We start from the raw sequence: 19,305 nt of genomic DNA, 5'->3' as shown, positions 1-19,305 counted from the left end.
TCTGCCGAGTGTGCCCGGTTATTTTCTGTTTTTTTTAATTGTCACGAGGCTATTCGGCCCATTATATTTGTGTCTAAACCCTGCAGAAACTGCTCAGTGGCTCCCAATCCATTGCCTGTCCCTGCAGCCCTCGTACTGATTCTGCGGTTTGCGAGCTCTGCAGAGAATCTGCATCGGAACAATATTTATGAAAAAAAAACCACACACTGCAATGTATAAAATGCCAGGGTTCGGCTGAAGGTGGGAAGGCTCCGCCCCCGAGTGGAGAGGCTGAGCTTGTTGTTCACACTCTGCAGCGGGTTACTGTGTGCGAGAGACTTCCCCAAGTGGGGAGCTGGTGACAGACCGCGGGAGAAAGGGGGTGTTTGCGCACAGGGCGGCAGCAGCAGCAGCAGCAATTTCCCGCGGACTTGGCGGCGGCTCTCGGGCGGGCAGTGCAGCCTCCCCCCACCCCCCCTTTCTCTCTCTCTCTCTCTGTGTCTGCCTCTCCTCCAAGCGCCTCAGTCGGTCGGTCACTCGGCTTCGGCCGCGCCATTTTACAGCTTGGAGGTGTTGAGCTGCAGGTGAAAGGGACAGACCGGTGGCATGGAGAAATACGAAAAGATCGCCAAAATCGGCGAGGGCTCTTACGGCGTGGTGTTCAAGTGCAGGAATAAAGACACCGGCCAGATCGTGGCGATTAAAAAGTTTGTGGAGTCTGAGGATGATCCGGTTATTAAGAAGATCGCTCTCCGAGAGATCCGGATGCTGAAGGTAATTCAGTCAGTGCTGGAAACTTTACGCTTTCTGCTAAATACACATTCTTAGCACCACACTAAGTTCGAGGCGGTTGTTTTCTCTCTATGTGTTGAGATGATTACAACGTGCAATTATTTAGCGCTGGACGTTTTCTATTTGAGTCCACGAACAGCCGCACAGTCTGAGTAGATTGTTTGATCTTCTCCAGATCTGAAGAAATCATATCGGACTGGGGACATTAATTTTGTTCACAGATGCTGCCGGGACTTGCTGAGTTTCTGTGTACTCATTTCAGATTTCCAGCATCCGCCGGATTGTGATTTTTATTTTAGTTTAAGGGTTATTGTGCAGGTAAGAAATCGAACTTGCTTTCCCATTAGCGGAATGAAGTCCAGAGCTCGGACATCGCGGGGACCCATCGCCTTGTCCGAGAGACGGAGAATTGGAGCTTGTTGTTTCCTGACTGAAGTTTGTGTGGATGCCGCTGGAAGGAACGCTGCAAACTGGCAAAGGCGCCAGAATCGCCCAGCTATGATGGTGCGGGAGGAGGCCATTCGGCCCACCTTGCCTGCGCTGTTGCCTATTGCCCCCGCCTTTCCCCTATATCCCCGCACACCATTTCCATTGATAGAGTCCTAGAGATGTACAGCATGGTAACAGGCCCCTCGGTTCAACTCGTCTGTGCCGACCAGTTATTCTAACATAGTCCAATCCCATTTGCCAGTACTTTGCCCATATCCCTCCTAAACCCTTCCTATTCATATACCCATCCAGATGCCTTTTTAAATATTGCAATTGTACCAGCCTCCACCACTTCCTGTGGCAGCTCATTCCATACACACACAAATGTCTGCGTGAAAAAGTTGCCCCTTAGGTCCCTTTTATATCTTTTCCCTTCTCACCCTAAACCTATGCCCCCTAGTTCTGAACTCCCCCACCCCAGGGAAAAGACCTTGTCTATTTACCCTATCCATTCCAATCATGATTTTGTAAATCTCTGTAAGGTCATCCCTCAGCCTCCAATGCTCCAGGGAAAACAGCCCCAGCCTACTCAGCCTCTCCCTATAGTTCAAATCCTCTAACCCTGGCAACATCCCTGAAGGTCTTTTCTGAACCCTTTCAAGTTTCACAACATCCTCCTGATAGGATGGAGACCAGAATTGCACACATTATTGCAAAAGTGGTCTTATCAATGTCCTGTACAACCACAACATAACCTCCCAATTTCTGTACTCAATGCTGTGACCAATGAAAGAAAGCATACTAAACGCCTTCTTCACTATCCTATCTACCGGCAACTCCACTTTCAAGGAGCTATGAACCTACACTCCGAGGTCTCTTTGTTCAGAAACACTCCCAAGGACCTTACCATTAAGTGTATAAGTCCTGCTCTAATGTGCCTTTCCAAAGTGCAACACCTCACAAATTAAACTCCACCTGCCACTGAAATAAACATAAGAAGCCTGCCATCTCTGAGATTAAATCATATTGCTGCTGGTATCAAGCGTTGATTGATAATGCACCAAGAATGGATTGTGGCTATTTCCCTCTCAACAAAGGTCAGAGCTATCATTGCGATTTTTGTGGATCATACTGGTCCCATTGTCTCATGTATCATTTCTTTGCTTTTCTTCAATAATCAATATACAATATTATAGTATGTGTCTAAACAATGTGAGCATGTTCATATGCTTGGCCTTGCATCTCTTGGTGTTAGTTCTAATCCTTTGGCCTGCTTTTCACAGCAAACTCCCTAGGCTGCTGGTTTGAAGAAGTCTTCCACTACTTTAACCATCGAGTCTAGTCACTGTTGTATTGTTGGAGATGTCACAATCAAATTGTGAACACCAAATTCCCAAAACTGTAATGAGAGAAAATGTAAGAACTCTATTTAAGATGCAGAACACATATTGGCCAGAAGACTGGCCCTGATCTTATTCTGATAATTCCAACAGACCTTTTTAAACCTCTCATCTAAAGAGTGCAAGTGAAACAGTGTCTTACCACATTTGCAGCAGCATGCGTCTAAGGGACTTGAACTCAGGACCTGGCTGAAGCCAGAGTGTGACTTCTAAGCCAAGGCTCACATCTATTTCACGTGTCCAAATCATTGGCTAGTCGCACAAATAATAAATATGTTTGATAGTTTCAGGACTAAACACAGCAGCAGATTTGTGGCAGAAAAGAGATAATTGGGTTAAGTTAACATGCAACTCAGTACTTAAAAGTGAAAATTGGTTCATTTCAAACATACCTTTTTGAAATCCTTCATGTTATCTGGATCAGTCATTTGATAAGTAAATCTGGAATGTAGCCCTGGACTTGGAAGCCTGGGACTTGCTATTCTTTCAGCATTCGTCCATCACGCTGAGGTAGATTAATCTTCTCTAATTGTCTAGAAAACCGAGATGGTTTATAGCTGCTGGGAGGACCATGTAGGCCATGTATCCAACCATGTTTATATTATACAGCGATTGTATGGTTGTACTGAACCCATGATTGGATTACAGAAAAGTAGAGAAATTTCTGAAACTGTACTGCCAAATGGTAGAACCACCAAGCAGCGGGGTTTGAAATAAAAACAAAAAGTGCTGGAGAAACTCAGCTAACTGGTCTGGCAGCCTCTGTAGAGAGAAAGAGAAGAACAGTTAAATTTTTGAATTCGATATGACACTTATGTTCAGAATCACGGTAATATTTTCTTACATGGTGACATTAATGAGGGCAGGTTCACTGTATTTTAGGTCACGCTTGACAATTGGAGTAATCATTAGAAGCAGGGATTCTTTTTAGTTGTCTCCAGCCATACAAGCCAATATTATTCCTAATGCGAGGGAGGCTTCAGCTTAACAAGAAGTAGAAAATTTAGAAGTTTCCTGTGCTGTTAAGTGCACAGTTTATTTGGTTAATATTTTGTCATTATATATGGAAATATAGATTTCTAAGATTTGGCTTAATCTATTGTGCCAAGTATCCTGTACTTGGGTAAATGGATTTGTTCCTCCAAAGAAAATGTTAATTCTATAACAGACAAATAGAAACACTCCCTGTATGTCTTGGTTGGCAGAATCTAAAATATTCTGGATTAGTGGTGCTGGAAGAGCACAGCAGTTCAGGCAGCATCCAAGGAGCTTCGACATCGACGTTTCGGGCAAAAGCCCTCATTCCTGATGAAGGACTTTTGCCCGAAACGTCAGGTAATAATCCTTGGATGCTGCCTGAACTGCTATGTTCTTCCAGCACCACTAATCCAGAATCTGGTTTCCAGTATCTGCAGTCATTGTTTTTAACCTCTAGAATCTAAAATATGGCAGTTGATTTGCATGTATAAAGGTTGTTTCATGATTTGGCAATGTCAGTTATCCCAACAGCGCTTAATGCTTGTCTGGAATAACTGTTTTGAAAAAAAAGATAGTAATAACATGGTACTGATGAAAAAGCATCTGGTTTGAGTGTAACATATCTCCTCCACCTTAAAAGTTTAAGGTGGTTATTGGCATTATCATTTGCTAAGGCCAGAAATGTGGAATTATAATAGCTGATGAACACTATTACAAATAAGGCAATATTTTATATTTAAATAGAATGGCCAATATCAGCAACATACATTTCATAGAGAGAACATTTTGACCAGTTTTTGCTATTTATGACTACCACACACTGACAGCTATAGTTGTGTTGTGCCAGGTATATCAAAGTTTTGTTTCTTCAGACATTTGCACTCCTACAGGAACAATTCCAATGGATGGCTATGGCAATTTTGCATTTTTGAAGTTACCATGTGCATTCTGCACAATGCAATCTTGCTCATGATCATTAAAAACTGGGTAGAATTGAAGGGATGATTCTCAGAGTCGTAAAGTGTAGTGCTGGAAAAGCACAGCCAGTCAGGCAGCATCCAAGGAGCAGGACAGTTGACGTTTCAAACATGAGCTGTTCATCAGGATGAGGGGGTGACCCAAGGGGGACTCTCAGCATCTGTAGTCCTCACTTCCTCTGGGATGATTCTCAGGTTCAAGTAATGGGGACATTGTTTCAATAGACAATAGATTAAAAGGGGGATGGGCAAACATAAATCATGTCCTTAAAATTCAGAAAGGCATGATTATGTGAGGTGCTAAAGATTAATTTTTTTTGTCATATGCCATGGACTTGTAACATAAGCTCCTATTAATAAAAAGGCTGATGTTCTGTCAACTGATTCATTCACAAAAATAGATGGTTGATATTTGATCATCTGGAGTGATCAAACATATAGTAGTATTACAAGTTGTTGCTTGTGGAGAGCAATAAGCCAGGATTGAATTGCAATGACATGGGAATCAAGTTAGACAGATTACCTACAGAGACCAACAAAATATTTTAGCAGATTATTTCTTTTCAGGGATAAATAACAACAGTAATTTCAATACATTTTGTATGGAAATGGTGTGGACTGAATTAACTTCTCATGTGCTCTTTTGTTTTTGATATTCTAACTATATCACACTTGAATTATTTTATTTCTCTATTTTGGGGTCAAATACACCATTCAAAGAAAGCTAGTTAAACATTTTATAAGTGACAACTCTTTCTAATGGACTTATTAGAAATGTACAAGAGTGGCTAATAGTTACTAATCTGCTTTCTCTTTACATAGACAAAAGGTCAGCTGCAATTGCTGATCTATTACCACTATCTATATTGAGGAAATCTTATATACAGAAACCTGTTGTACCACAACAAGTTTGTTGGTTCATCAAAGTTACCCTTTCAAATAATAGCAAAGTACTGCCAATGGTGGAGATCTGAAATAAAAACTGAAACTGCAGGAGAAACTCAGCTGTTCTGGCAGCATCTGTGGACAGAGAAGCAGAGTTAACATATTGAAGCCAATTCAACCCTTATTTGGAACAAGTTTGAAATGTTTGCTCTTTTTCTCTGTCCACAGATGCTGCCAGACCTGCTGAATGTCTCCAGCACCTTATGTTTTTACTTTTGTATCTTCAAAACCATCTTTATTAAGAATCATAGAACACCAGTTACTGGTGATAAATTTTTGATAAATTTTTGCCCAATAACTTTGGCAATGATTGAGCAAAGATTTTAATTTAAGAAAAGAGTGGAGGATATGAAAAAGGCTGGTTTCTAGAAATATTCTTAATTGAAGCATTCTGCTGACTTTGCTGAGGCAAAAATCCAGATTTCACACATTTTATTCTGAAAGATGAAGCTACTGGTGCAAAGAAGAGTAAAGACCACATGGATTATGTTCTGTTTTATTCACTTCAAATGTAGCAAATTAAATTGCTTTGTGTATAATGAAACATGACCAAAATAGCTTCTGTTTTAGTTGTTATTTAAGTTCTGTTGTTTAACAAGAGATTCAAGGTAGCTACAACTCTTTGCTTTGAAATTAAACTGAAAAATGAGCATATTGAAGAGTTCTCCATATAAGCATGGCTATGAAGTAATATATCATTTTGGTGCTTGCTGTAAAATGCTCATTCAACCTTTGAATAATAGAGCTCTAGTTTGTGTAGAGGATTCACCACCAGGGTTCATTTAAAAATCCAGAAATCTAAACTAATCAATAGAATTTGAATTCAAATCCTATTTGAATTCTGTTCAAGCAATCTGGAAGTAAAACGCTGGTGTCAGTAAAAGTGACGATGAGATCGTTCAATTATAGTCAAAAACCTATCTGATTCACTAATGACACATGTTTTAAAAGACCTCTGTCCTTACCTATTTTGGCTAATATGTCACTGCAGTGCAACACCAACCTGCTGTCTGAAGTAGAGGCCAATGCTTGTGCCAGACAGCTCTCAACTGGAGCATTTAAAGATGGCAGTCTAGCAGCACCACCTCCGGGCATCAGTGGATGGTTAATAAATAAACATCCTGCATTTTTTTAAACTTGAGTGTGTTATATTTATTTGAGATATCTTGCACTTGTAGATTTCTTACATTGTAGTTATGCCTCTGAGATCACTGTTACTTTTAAAAGTCACCTTGTGCAAATGTTTAGTGATTTTAATATTTGGCTCATCTTTTGCTGTTCTGTTGATTCACAGCAATGGAACATAATATTGTGTGACTGTGTATTGTCTGTTCATTAGATCAATTATTGTTTATTTTGATAAAAGTTGAAACTCAGGAAGAAATTATTCCTGAAGTGAAAAGAGAAATTGCAGGGGAAATATTCTGTCAGTATCTGTGGAGAGAAGAACAGGAGTTAACATTTCAGGTCCAGTCTCCTTTCTTCAGAACACATCCAACATTCTTCCTCAACTCTTCCCTTTCTGACTCATTGCCTGTATGCTGTACCTTAATTTATTATTTTCCCTGGCAAATTCACTTTAACTTCTCCTGGATTGTTTTAAAATTATTATCTTTCTTCTCCTCTTTGAAGACTTTTCAATGCCTATGTCTTTTCATAAATGGACACCACATTTGGACACATTCGGTGTGTCTTTGCCAATGCTTTCTAGAGTGTCAGTCTTGCGTCTCCAGACCAATAAATTATGGATTTACTTGCATGCTAAACATTCTGTTGGCATTGGCTGTTGTTACTTTATAACTTGATACTATCAACATTTTTCCCACTGACCCATTTTACTGACAATATAAATGGTTTTGACTGTATTAATGATATGAATGTCCAGACATGTCTGAATAATTCATACTATTTTCCCCATTGCCAAATGTCTGCAAATGTCTTTAAATAACATAGTTTCCTAAAATATCCTTTTTTACAGTATTGATTGTGATAAATCTTTCTAAATTAAAAGTAATCTTAAAAGTGATTAGGTAATACAGAAAACCTTGTACTTTCAGGATTCTTAAAGGAACGCAACACATATCATTTTTCTAGGGATGAAAAATTGATCAGGAAACTTGTATAAGCAAAAGGTAGTTTTGGCATAATATGTTTCTAAGATATTTCTTGTTTGAACTACATTATTTATGTTTATTTTCATATTCACATAGATGTTGACTAGGAATAAATTATAGATTTCCAAGCCTTGTATTTGTTAGTAACTTCTTAGTTATTTGTTAGTTATTAAATACTGCATTCTGTGGGTATTGAGAAAGTAAATATTAATTTTGTTGATCAAGAAATCAAGATTTTTTAAAATGTTCTGATATATGATAAACTATATATTTCTCCTTCATCGGGTGATAGTGGAGGGCTCAATCCTAACACAGAATTTATAGCAAAAATTTACAGTGTGCTTCCAATTAAACCAGTTGGACTATAACCTGGTGTTGTGTGACTTTTAACTTTGTACACCCCAGTCCAACACCGGCATCTCCAAATCATATATATTTCTCAGTTTCATTACCTGAACAGGAACACAAGACCAGAACTAATTTTAAAAGCAACATATTGGAACCTAGCAATAATCTGTTTTCCTTACTGCTGCTGTTGCTAAGAATGGGTTGGCATTTGCAGTAAATACGACAACTTGTAATGAATCAGTTATTTATGGTGTGTTTGAGACATATGAAAAATTTGTGGGAGTGTCAAAGTAACCCTGTTGCTGAACACAAACTATACAGTGCCAAGGCATGATGTTTAACTTCAGATATTTGTAGATTGCATGATATTACAATATTTAAAAGTAGGTAAACAACAAAGTTACAACCTAACATACAAATAGGATAATTTGTTCACTGTACACATAAGACATTAAATATGAAATGCTCAGCTATAGGTCATGCATTTTGAAACACACAGCAAATTAAGTCTTAGTGTTAGCTGCTTTCTGTGTACAAAGCATTTGAGATCACTAATTTAACATTTTTAAACAACTAAGGCATGAGGCATTCCTCATTTGTAACAGTGTTCTGATCTTTCATATTTGCATCTGTATAAAGCTGATAAATGAAGAGCTCAATTGTGATTGGAATAAATATTTAAAAATCATCAAGTTTTGTCTTTTGTGTGCCTCATTACATCAAGGATAGGAGGGAGAGAATTTGTCAACAGTGTGCCATTCCCAGTGATGTAACCGAAAGTGTGCACCAATTCCAATTGTCTTGTTTATGATTCCTTTGGATTACAATTAAAATTTAGTGTTTGTGTGACATATGGGAAACATACATTCATGTAGCAAGGAAACCTTTTCATTGTTGAATAATGCTGCAGCTGATAATGCTGCAGCTACAGTTGGGCATCTTCCAAACCCACGACCATTTCCATCCAAAAAGACAAAGGCCACAAGTAGTTAGTTAGGACCACCACTGCCAGCAAGTTCCCTTCCAAGCCACTCACCATCCTGACTTGGAAGTATATTGCTGTCTCTTCACTGTTGCTGGAGCAGAACTCCCACTCTAATTGTATTGTGAGTCCTTGTGGATTGTAGTGGTGCAAGAAGGCAGTTCACCACCAGCTTCTCAAGTGCACTACGGATGGACAATGATTGCTGGCCCAGTCAGTAACATCCATGTCCCACGAGAGGATAACAAAAACAAAAAAACCTCATTGTCAGACAATAAGGCTGCCACAACTTTCGTGCCCAACTCCATGGCCATTAATATAAGACTTCAGAGCACAGAGGTGCCATAGATATATTTCAAACTAAATTTCATTTGTAAATATTTCATGTTAATTACACTCACGAATAAGCCACAGCATCACTATTTGTTGAAACTAGCTTGGAGCACTAAGTTTATTGAAACATCTCTTGGTATGTATTGATGGTTACAGGAGAGAAAAGGTCATTTCCTTTATTGTGGAAGAAGCACAGACTCTTTCTATGCATCAATCTTGGACAATGTCTTTTACATTCAGTGGGATTACTGTAATCGGGTGAACTAAGAGGTCTTTGTTAACCCCAGGGATGGTTACCTGTTTGGACAATACTGACTTTGGGCACCTCATTTTCCTAGCTTGGTTGACGATTACTCCTTATCACATCTATGGCACTAAACTTTTCCTATTTCACTCTGACATGATTCATCCCCATCACATGTCATCCCTTGCCCACTCCATCCTGTCCCTCACCACTGATTCCCCTTTGCTGGCCCAAGCCTCCAGGCAAGGTGCTAGTTTCCTGATCCCCTCTCTTGTGTCATAGAGTTAAGGAAGGAAAACTGTTGGCCTTACAACTCCAGAAGTCAATCTACTGCATACCAGCTTTAAACTAGCTTGAGCCCAGTATACTACTGACTTTAAAATTGGGTCATACCTTCAAGATGAAAAAGGTGTATGTTATTGAATATTCATGGCATGTAAATGTATTAGTAGTAAGAATAAAGCATTGGCATGTGGCTTAACATGCTGCTGACTTATCTGCATCTTAACCTACTGTCAGGGAAACTAAGATTATAAATCCTGCCAATAAAGTCACCCCACATGCCACCACACTCACTCTTGCAGGGCATGTACAATTTCCAGCACCTAATTTCTCTCTTTGGTGGACTTCTTTAAAGGCAAAATAATGTGTGAAGACTTTACTGCCTGATTTTTTTAAAATCATAAACTTATAAGTAATAGGAACATGAGAAGGCCATTCAACTCATTGAGCCTGCCCTGTCCTTCAATAAGGTCATAGCTAATGTTTTTTAACACAAGTTTCGGCCTGCAACCCAAATCCCTTCAATCCTTTTGTAATCAAAACTCTGTTGAATTGCACCTTGAAAGTACATGCTGACCCAAGCATCACTGCACTTTTGGATGAAAATTACCAAGATCAACAACCCTCTGAGAGAAGAAATTCCTTATTTTCATCATTAAAAAAGGACAGCTCTTATTTTTAAACTAATTCTAGATTCCCTCAGGTGGAAGACTCCTCCTCTCTGCTCTATTCTGTCAAGGCCACTTGGGTTCGTCAATGCCACTTACATGTGCACCTGAAGATGTGACAATGTGATGTAAGTGGGAAAACGTCCATTTCAACACTTCCTACTAACCCAGAATGTTGCTGTGTTGAGAATCGTAGTTTTGAACCTAAGCCCAATCTGGGTCACAAAATTATCTGTAGTCAGTTTTAAACTGAATCTATAACCTGGCTAATCATCTAGAACTATCAGAATTAAATGTTGGCCCTTCAGTTATGCTTAGATTGAAGCCTTTTTTCTGCCATAATTACACAGATATTTGTTTCAGACTTGAATTCATGTTCTTATGATTTGCACTAAATAGCTTTAACATAAAATCAGCTGTATTACAATCAAGCAAGCACATTATATCTCAATATAGAAAATGTGCATTGTTGTGAGGTTCATTTTGCATTCTGCTTGAGGGATTAATTCCTGAACTAAAATATTTATTTTCAGGTGAAATAATTCGTAGTTAACTTTTTATAAAAATGTTAATTACCTTTTTCACACTTAATCTTTTTTTTTTAGGAAATATAAACCTATTTTCTAATATTTTATACTGGTATTCTGAAGTATAAACTCAAAGCTTTATTGAACCCATTTTGGCTATAGAGTTAAAACATGTTATTTGTTCAGTTATGGAATGTGAGAGAGTCAAGTAAAGACCCAGTAGGGCAAAAGTAAGTACATCATAATTCAATTATAATTTAAGTTTTATGGAAAATTAAAAGTGTTGCCATTTTCCATGTGGCCCATATCAAGAACTGCCCTCACTGGTCGTTTTCCTTGCTCATGATTATCTTAATTTTTAATACATGTATAACTCTGAATAATTATGACTTCTCTAGTCTGGAAAAAGTATTCAGAAATACAAGTTGTCTGAAAATCCTCTCAAAAGGACTCAAGCAACTCAGGATCATTTTAGTACAGGACTTTTGGGAAACATGAAAGGTTTATCCTTGGATAAGTAAAACCATTTTTACGATTGATTTATAATGTTTAATCCTTTGTTTTACTCATGTGGTAAATGTTTATAGTTAGTGTTTCTGGTTCATACGCTAATGGTTGGTTACTCTAACATCATTTTTTAAAAAATGAGAAAATTCCAAAGTCCAGAAGTGTCTTGGTTTCCAACATTCTGCACTGGAGAGGTTGCAGTATATTTGGTACCAATGGTAAATAAATGAAGTTGAGGGAAAAAAAAATTAATGCTTTTATTTTTGGTAGGGAAATGTTACATGGACTAATGTGCTCATTGTCACCTTTTAATCAAACAGTTGTTTTAATTGTTACTGTTTTGCTTGCCGCAATATTTTTTATTGTAATGTGATAACTTTGTTCATTGCGAAACAGCACTACTTTTCTTCTTGTGAAAGGACCTTTGTGGTTCCAAAAGTTTGGAAAAATGATCAGTCATCCAATAGTTCATTGAATAAGTGGTATCACATACTAGAGAACAACTTATCCAGATCAAATAACTAGTATTTAGTTTGTTCAGAATCAGTTTGTACTGAGATCTTATGTTTATGTCTTTCAGCAAGTAGGAAACCAGGAAATCCTATTAACAATAAAAGAGATGGTATTTGCAAAGGGACACGAGAAAGGAAATAATTGGATTCTTTATGCAGGAGAAATTATTGTTTGCTATCAAAAGTTAAGCTGTTGAGGTTAAAACCTTGACCTTGTAAACTCTTCAATTTACTGTGTTTCACTTTATTGCTTTGATTTAATAAAAGGGATGTTGATATAATAAGAGGAAGGGACAGAATGTCCCTTAATGTTCAAATTGCACCAAGGAAACGTACAGGAGTAGGGGAACTTGGAATTATATCAAACTTAAAGGCATGAATGGTTCAGAATAAAATTAGTGACTTAACTTCACAAATAGAGATGTGAGCCATGGCTGCAGGGAGACCAGGTTTGGAAATTGAATATCCAAGTTTTAGTAGGATAGGCAGGAAGGAAAAGTAGGTGTTAAGCTTTATTGGTAAAAGTAGTGGGAAATGATATAGGCACTGGAGATCAAGACCTAGAATCAGTCTGGGTAGAAGTCAGAAATAGCAAGGGAATGAATTCCCTAGCGGAAGTTATCTACAAGTCCCCAAACAGTAGTCCTGCAGTGGGGCACAGTAATAAGTTCAGATGGGGTTACATGTAATTTGTTAGCTTGGATAGAGGATTGGCTAACCAAAAAGAAAGCAGAGAGTTGGGATAGTAGGATCTTTTTGTGGTTGGCAAGACGTAACTAATGGGGTTCAGCCCTTGGGCACCAGCTGTTTCCAATCTATATTCATGACTTTGGATGCAGGGATACAATGTACTATAGTCAAATTTACACTAAAAAATAGGTGGGATAGTAAATTGCACTGAAGAAATAAGATATGGATAAGTTAGGTAAAGGGACCAAAACTTTGCAGATTGAATTTAATGTTGACAACAAGATTATCCATTTTGGTCAGCAGAATAGAAAGGCAAATTATTATCTAAATGTTGAGAAACTTAAGAATGCTTCAGATCAGAAGGATCTGGATATCCTCCTGCATGAATTATGGAACGCTAGTCAGCAGGTACAGTGGGTAATAAGAAAAGAAAATGGAAGTTTGGTATTTATCACTAAAGGAACAGCGTATAAAAGCAGGGAAGTGTTGCTGCAACTGTACAGGGCATTACTGAGGCTGCACCTGGAGTATTGCATTCAATTTGGTTACCTTACTTGAGGATAGATATAGTTTCATTGGAGGCAGTTCAGAAGTTCACTAAATTGATTCCAGAGGTTGGTCTTATGAAGAGAAATAGAGCGGTTTAGGACTGTATTCTGTACAATTTAGAAGAGTGGTCGATGTGATCTATATGGGCTTCAGTAAGGCGTTTGACAATTCTCCCCATGGAAGACTGGTTAACAAGGTTAGATCTCACAGAATACAGGGAGAACTAGCTGTGTGGATACAGAACTGGCTCAAAGATAGAAGACAGAGAGTGGTTGTGGAGGGTTGTTTTTCAGACTGGAGGTCTGTGACCAGTGGAGTGCCACAAGGATCGGTGCTGGGTCCACTACTTTTTGTCATTTACATAAATGATTTGGATGTGAGCTTAAGTGGTATAGTTGGTAAGTTTGCAGATGACATCAAAATTGGAGGTGTAGTGGACAGCGAAGAGGGTTACCTCAGATTACAACAGGATCTTGATCAGATGGGCCAATGGGCTGAGAAGTGGCAGATGGAGTTAAATTCAGATAAATGCGAGGTGCTGCATTTTGGGAAAGCAAATCTTAGCAGGGCGTATATACTTAATGGTAAGGTCCTAGGGAGTGTTGCTGAACAAAGAGATCTTGGAGTGCAGGTTCATAGCTCCTTGAAAGTGGAGTTGCAGGTAGATAGGATAGTGAAGAAGGCATTTGGTATGCTTTCCTTTATCGGTCAGAGCAATGAGAACAGGAGTTGGGACATCATGTTGCGGCTGTACAGGACATTGGTTAGGCCATTGTTGGAATATTGCGTGGAATTCTGGTCTCCTTCCTATCGGAAAGATGTTGTGAAACTTGAAAGGGTTTAGAAAAGATTTACAAGGATGTTGCCAGGATTGGAGGATTTGAGCTATAGGGAGAGGCTGAACAGGCTGGGGCTGTTTTCCCTGGAGCGTCGGAGGCTGAGGGGTGACCTTATAGAGGTTTACAAAATCATGAGGGACATGGATAGAATAAATAGATAAGGTCTTTTCCTTGGGGTGGGGGAGTCCAGAACTAGAGGGCATAGGTTTAGGGTGAGAGGGGAAAGATATAAAAAAGACCTAAGGGGCAACTTTTTCACACAGAGGGTGGTACGTGGATGGAATGAGCTGCCAGAGGAAGTGGTGGAGGCTAGTACAATTGCAACATTTAAAAGGCATTTGGATGGGTATATGAATTGGAAGGGTTTGGAGGGATATGGGCCAGGTGCTGGCAGGTGGGACTAGATTGGTTTGGGATATCTGGTCGGCATGGACGAGTTGGACCGAAGGGTTTGTTTCCATGCTGTACATCTCTATGTAAGATGCTAAAGGAGATTGACAAAGTATATTTGGAGAGAATGCTTCCCCCATGGGACAATCTAGAATGAGAGGTCATAGTTTAAGGTTAAGGGGTAACAGTGACGAGGAGATATTACTTCTCTCAAAGGGTTATAAATCTGTGGAATTCACTTGCTCAGAGTATGATGGATGCTGGGTCATTGAGTAAACTTGAGATTACTAAATGAAAATCTGTCAATGGGTTGAAGAGTTGTGTATGGAAAGTGGGCAAGAAAGTGGAATTGAGGCCCAGATGAGATCAGCTGTGATTGAAATGAATGGTGGAGCAGGCTAAATGGGCTGAATCACTTACTCCTGTTCCACTTTCTTATGTTCTTTTGTATGATTAACTGCTCCCCATTGAGACTTCCTGTTCAAGGTGTGAAATGTCCTCAACTGTGCAAAAGTGTGTGGTAAGTGGAAACTGAGTTGCTTTTAGTCCAAGACGATTATCATTGAAAGTATTCATTCAGCAAATAATCTGTAGTAAATATTGATGTTGGAAATCAGATTTTACAATTCCAGTTTCTCAAATTTCAGTTTGATTTGAGTTATTAAAGAGGCCACTACTTATCAAAGTGATCAGTGCCATATATTTACATTTTTATATTTTTAAATTTAGTTCACTTTCTTGAGCTAAATTGACGCTCTTTGGTTTGTTCATACTGAATCAATAAAGGACTTTCACCAGCTTCAGATAAGCAAAGGTTTGATTTTTATTTTTCTCTGTACAATTTTTGACCCTCGGATTAAACCACCACTAGTCATCTCTCCCTACTGAGAGAAAAGCCTTACAATCTGGTAGGACTATTGGTGGCTTTACTGGGGGTCATTTAGCTCAGTTAGCTGGACAGCTGGTTCACAATGCAGTGTGATGCCAACAGCATGGTTCAATTCCTGCACTGCTGAGTTTACCATGAAGGACTCTCCTCAGCCTCTCCCCTTGCCTGAAGTTTAGTGACCTTCAGGTTAAACCACCAACAATTATGTCTCTCTTATGAGAGCACAGTTCTATGGCCTGGTAAGACTATGGCAATTTTATTCTACCAAGTTCCAGCTATATCAATAATTAGTCCAGGTTCATTGAGTAATTTAACTCGTACTCACATGATCCTTATATCTACAACTCCAGATGGACTATGATCCTGTTTAATACTACAAAATGAAGGAAATATCTAAAGCCCATGGTAAAGGGCAGAGCTTGCATTACATAATGCATGCAAATCTCTCAAAATAACATTTTATTTTTCAGCAACTCAAACATGCCAATCTTGTCAACTTGATTGAGGTGTTCAGAAGAAAACGAAGGCTTCACTTAGTTTTTGAGTACTGTGATCACACCGTGTTAGATGAATTGAACCGATACCCCACAGGGTAAGTAACATTGAGTGTAGCCTACACAACACACCTGAGATGCGTAGAAGCGGAACGTAGCATTCCAAGTTTGATTGCTCTGATTTTCTGATTTATGGCACTGATTTATTCTTGGCAATGAGAAATTGAATCATAGAATGTCTACAGTGTGTAAACAGGCAATTCAGCCCACAGAGTCCACATCGACCATCCAAAGAGCATCCTACCTGGACCCACCCTTGTCACCCCATCCACTTAACCTGCATTTTCCATGACTAAGCCGCCTACCCTGCACATCCCTAGACACTTTGAACAATTTAGCATGGCCAATCCACTCAACCTACACATCTTTGGACTGTGGGAGGAAACCAGAGCACCCAGAGGAAACCCACGCAGAAATAGGGAGCATGTGCAAACTACACACAGACAGCCACCCGAAGCTGAAACCGAACCCGGGTCCCTGGAACTGAGAGACAGCAGTGCTAACCACTGAGCCACTGTGCTGCCAGACTAGTTGAGCTTTAGTTGCTAACTTTTCTTCAGAATTATGCTAACCAAAAAATGGATTAATAATGTGGCTCTTCATAATCTAAGTTATTTGACGGAAATAACAATTTTGTTGGCAGATCTTTTGAAAACCCCAAAGCTGTACTTTAAGTGGATAGCTTTTTGATGTATAATACAAAATAAGCAAATACGATTTAATTTATGCCACAAAATTCCATAAAAAGCAAATGTAAATTGGTTCTTTATCATTTTGTATTTAAAGTAGTAAATGCACTGAACAAGTATGTATTTGGTAGAAAAGATTGTTATTTATCTCGAGTTTTTACAGCACTGCTTTTACGAATAGCATGACTACCCTACATGTTTGAATATTTCATATGTGATTTAAATCACATCTGGGATATAGTATTTCAGTTGAGAAACCATTACTGATTTGAGTCAGCATATGTGACGAGCATCAACTCTGCAGGACGTATTGGTTTTCTGCATCCGTCTGGTCTTGACTTACTGTTAGTGAGCTATGTTCTTATTGTGAATATTTAATTGGATCCTCAATTAATAATGCATGTTATTGCATGAATCAATGCAGACCACGGAGGCTACAGAATAATTCACATTTTAAGCACTTGCCCCTCCAGTAACAGGCTTTGTGTTAGATTTATGTGTATTTGCATTCTTGATACATTTTATAAAACCTGGAAAATCAGGACTCCCATATTCTCATGCATATTAAAGTGGATTCAAATTTCTTTAATATTTACTTTGTGATTTTACTTTGTGTATTATTCATTACCAAGTTTTTGAGCCAAATTTGTCATCACTATTATAGTTAGAAAAGGAATGAAAAATATTTAATCTCTGTAATGCTTTTCCTTTTCTTAGGGTACCAGATCATTTAGTGAGGAGAATTACGTGGCAAACACTGCAAGCTGTGAACTTTTGCCATAAGCACAATGTAAGCTCACTGGTGCTTTTATATACAAAGTATTGTACAACTCACAAATAGTGCACCATTATACTGTATTTATAATACTGATTCATTTTGAGAATGTTTAAACCTTTAGTTAGATTCATATACTACAATTACAGAGGGTGGTGCATTTATGGAATGAGCTGCCAGAGGAAGTGGTGGAGGCTGGTTCAAATGCAGTATTTAAAAGGTGCCTGGATGGATATATAATAGGAAGGGTTTAGAGGGGTGCACTAGATTAGGTTAAGATATCTGGTCAGCATAGACACGTTGGACCGAAGGGTCTGTTTCCGTGCTGTACATCTCTATGACTCTAATTAAATATACTGTATTTGGATATGCCAGATGTCCAATCCTCTTTTAGACCAAAGCCTGACTTTTAAAGAAATCACTTCCTCAATATACTAAATTCTTAAATTAGTTTTGATATTTTATATTCGATTGGTCATTTATCAGCACTACTATGAGGTGGAACGTGTTGCAGTACCTGTCAGAAAGATGGTGCTGTCCATATAATCATACAGCTGCAAAAACAATAATACTGGCTTTTAATTGATTGGAAGTCTATTAGTATGGAAACTCTGATGTGTAAAACGACTCGATCCCTTTACATGTTGTGAAGTGGAATAAGGGAAAGTGAAGAAAGCAGTTATCATTAAATATATTTGGCTCAATAACAAAGCCCATTATGGGCATGCTCAAGAGTTTTGACTGATGGTTGTGATTTTGAAAATCTCCCCCTTTATCATGCGGGTATGCAGCTGTTCCTGAGGTATCTGTCTTTGCTGCTTGCCCGTTGTGTTCACAAAGAGATATTGATGTCGCCATGCGCTTTTTTGTGATGTCACCTGCACTTGCACAGATACTTCTCCCAATGCAGATCTGACTGGTGTCAATAGGGGCATTGGAGTAGTCATGTTTTAGCATTGATTTTACAGAGTATCTGTTCACAATCAAACTAAACAGGCCATTAATTTGTTTCAATCTTTGACTCAACAGTCTAAATATTTTATCTGTGTAAAACATAGCTTGGATATAAGTGACTTTAAATGGAAGATACATATTTAAATGGAAGGTATATATTTAGGTCATTATATGGCTAGGGTATACATTACAGGGTAAATTCGTACCCTCTGTTTTTCTCAGCTGAAAAAATACATTTTACTCAATAAAGTGAACTGGTAAAACGACCTATAGTTTACCATATTGTAAGATAAATATATGGAATCTTTTAGGGAAATATTTTTATGTAATATTACCAGATTTTAAATTTTACTAGCTTGCAATCAAGTTTTGCAAATGGCTGTAATTCTAGGTCCTTTTGGATTGATTTTCAACTTTCCTGATTAATCAAATGGTAAAACATTACAAGTAGTAGGAAATAAATAGTAATATGTTAAAACAACAAATTTCTGAGAGGTTGTGGGGATATAATTAAAAATGGGTTGAATCTGCATTGTTATTGGAATTCTCCCATTAAAAGTTTTCAGTAGTCTTTTTCCAGATGTCTTTTATTATATCAGGAATTACAATTTATAAGATAAATAAGAACTACAATTTCTAGCTAAGTATATTTTTGTTATTCTTGCAACTGTTTAGCATTTTTGAACTTTGATATTTTAAAAACTGCTGCATCTTCAGTTTAAAGTTTAAAAAGAGTACTGATATTGAGCAATGAAAGATTAAAACTACTTTGAAAGGTAAATGTTTCAATTGGGCATTTGCAAGGTTAATAATGGATAGTTATACTGTGGTGTTTTAAGTATTACTCAAATGCCTTTGGCCAGTTTCATATATTGAATATATACATACCAACCATCCTGTAGCATTTGTGTAGTAATGGCCTTTATTTTGATGAATTAATTTATTAATTTTTATTTTAT

General features: G+C 38.1%; 1 protein-coding gene across 3 annotated transcripts in view; it reads left to right on the top strand.

Annotated features, from left to right (window-relative positions):
* The first annotated feature begins 419 nt into the window (after positions 1-419).
* cdkl1 (cyclin dependent kinase like 1 (CDC2 related kinase)) overlaps positions 420-19,305 on the top strand; it is a 41,659-nt gene continuing 22,773 nt past the window's right edge. Inside the window, exons 1-3 of one of the 3 annotated variants that reach the window (XM_043697606.2) lie at positions 420-753; positions 15,845-15,966; positions 17,335-17,407. In XM_043697606.2, coding sequence (XP_043553541.1) covers positions 586-753; positions 15,845-15,966; positions 17,335-17,407 — 363 coding nt within the window. In that variant the 5' untranslated portion in view covers positions 420-585. The remainder of the gene's footprint in view (positions 754-15,844; positions 15,967-17,334; positions 17,408-19,305) is intronic. The other 2 variants (XM_043697605.2, XM_043697607.2) reach the window with 2 other exon arrangements.

The sequence above is a fragment of the Chiloscyllium plagiosum genome, unplaced genomic scaffold, assembly GCF_037043375.1.
Source record: "Chiloscyllium plagiosum isolate Xiang-an unplaced genomic scaffold, Cpla_swu_hap1 HiC_scaffold_8, whole genome shotgun sequence".
Lineage (NCBI taxonomy): Eukaryota > Metazoa > Chordata > Chondrichthyes > Orectolobiformes > Hemiscylliidae > Chiloscyllium > Chiloscyllium plagiosum.
This window is presented reverse-complemented; position numbering and strand designations above follow the sequence as displayed.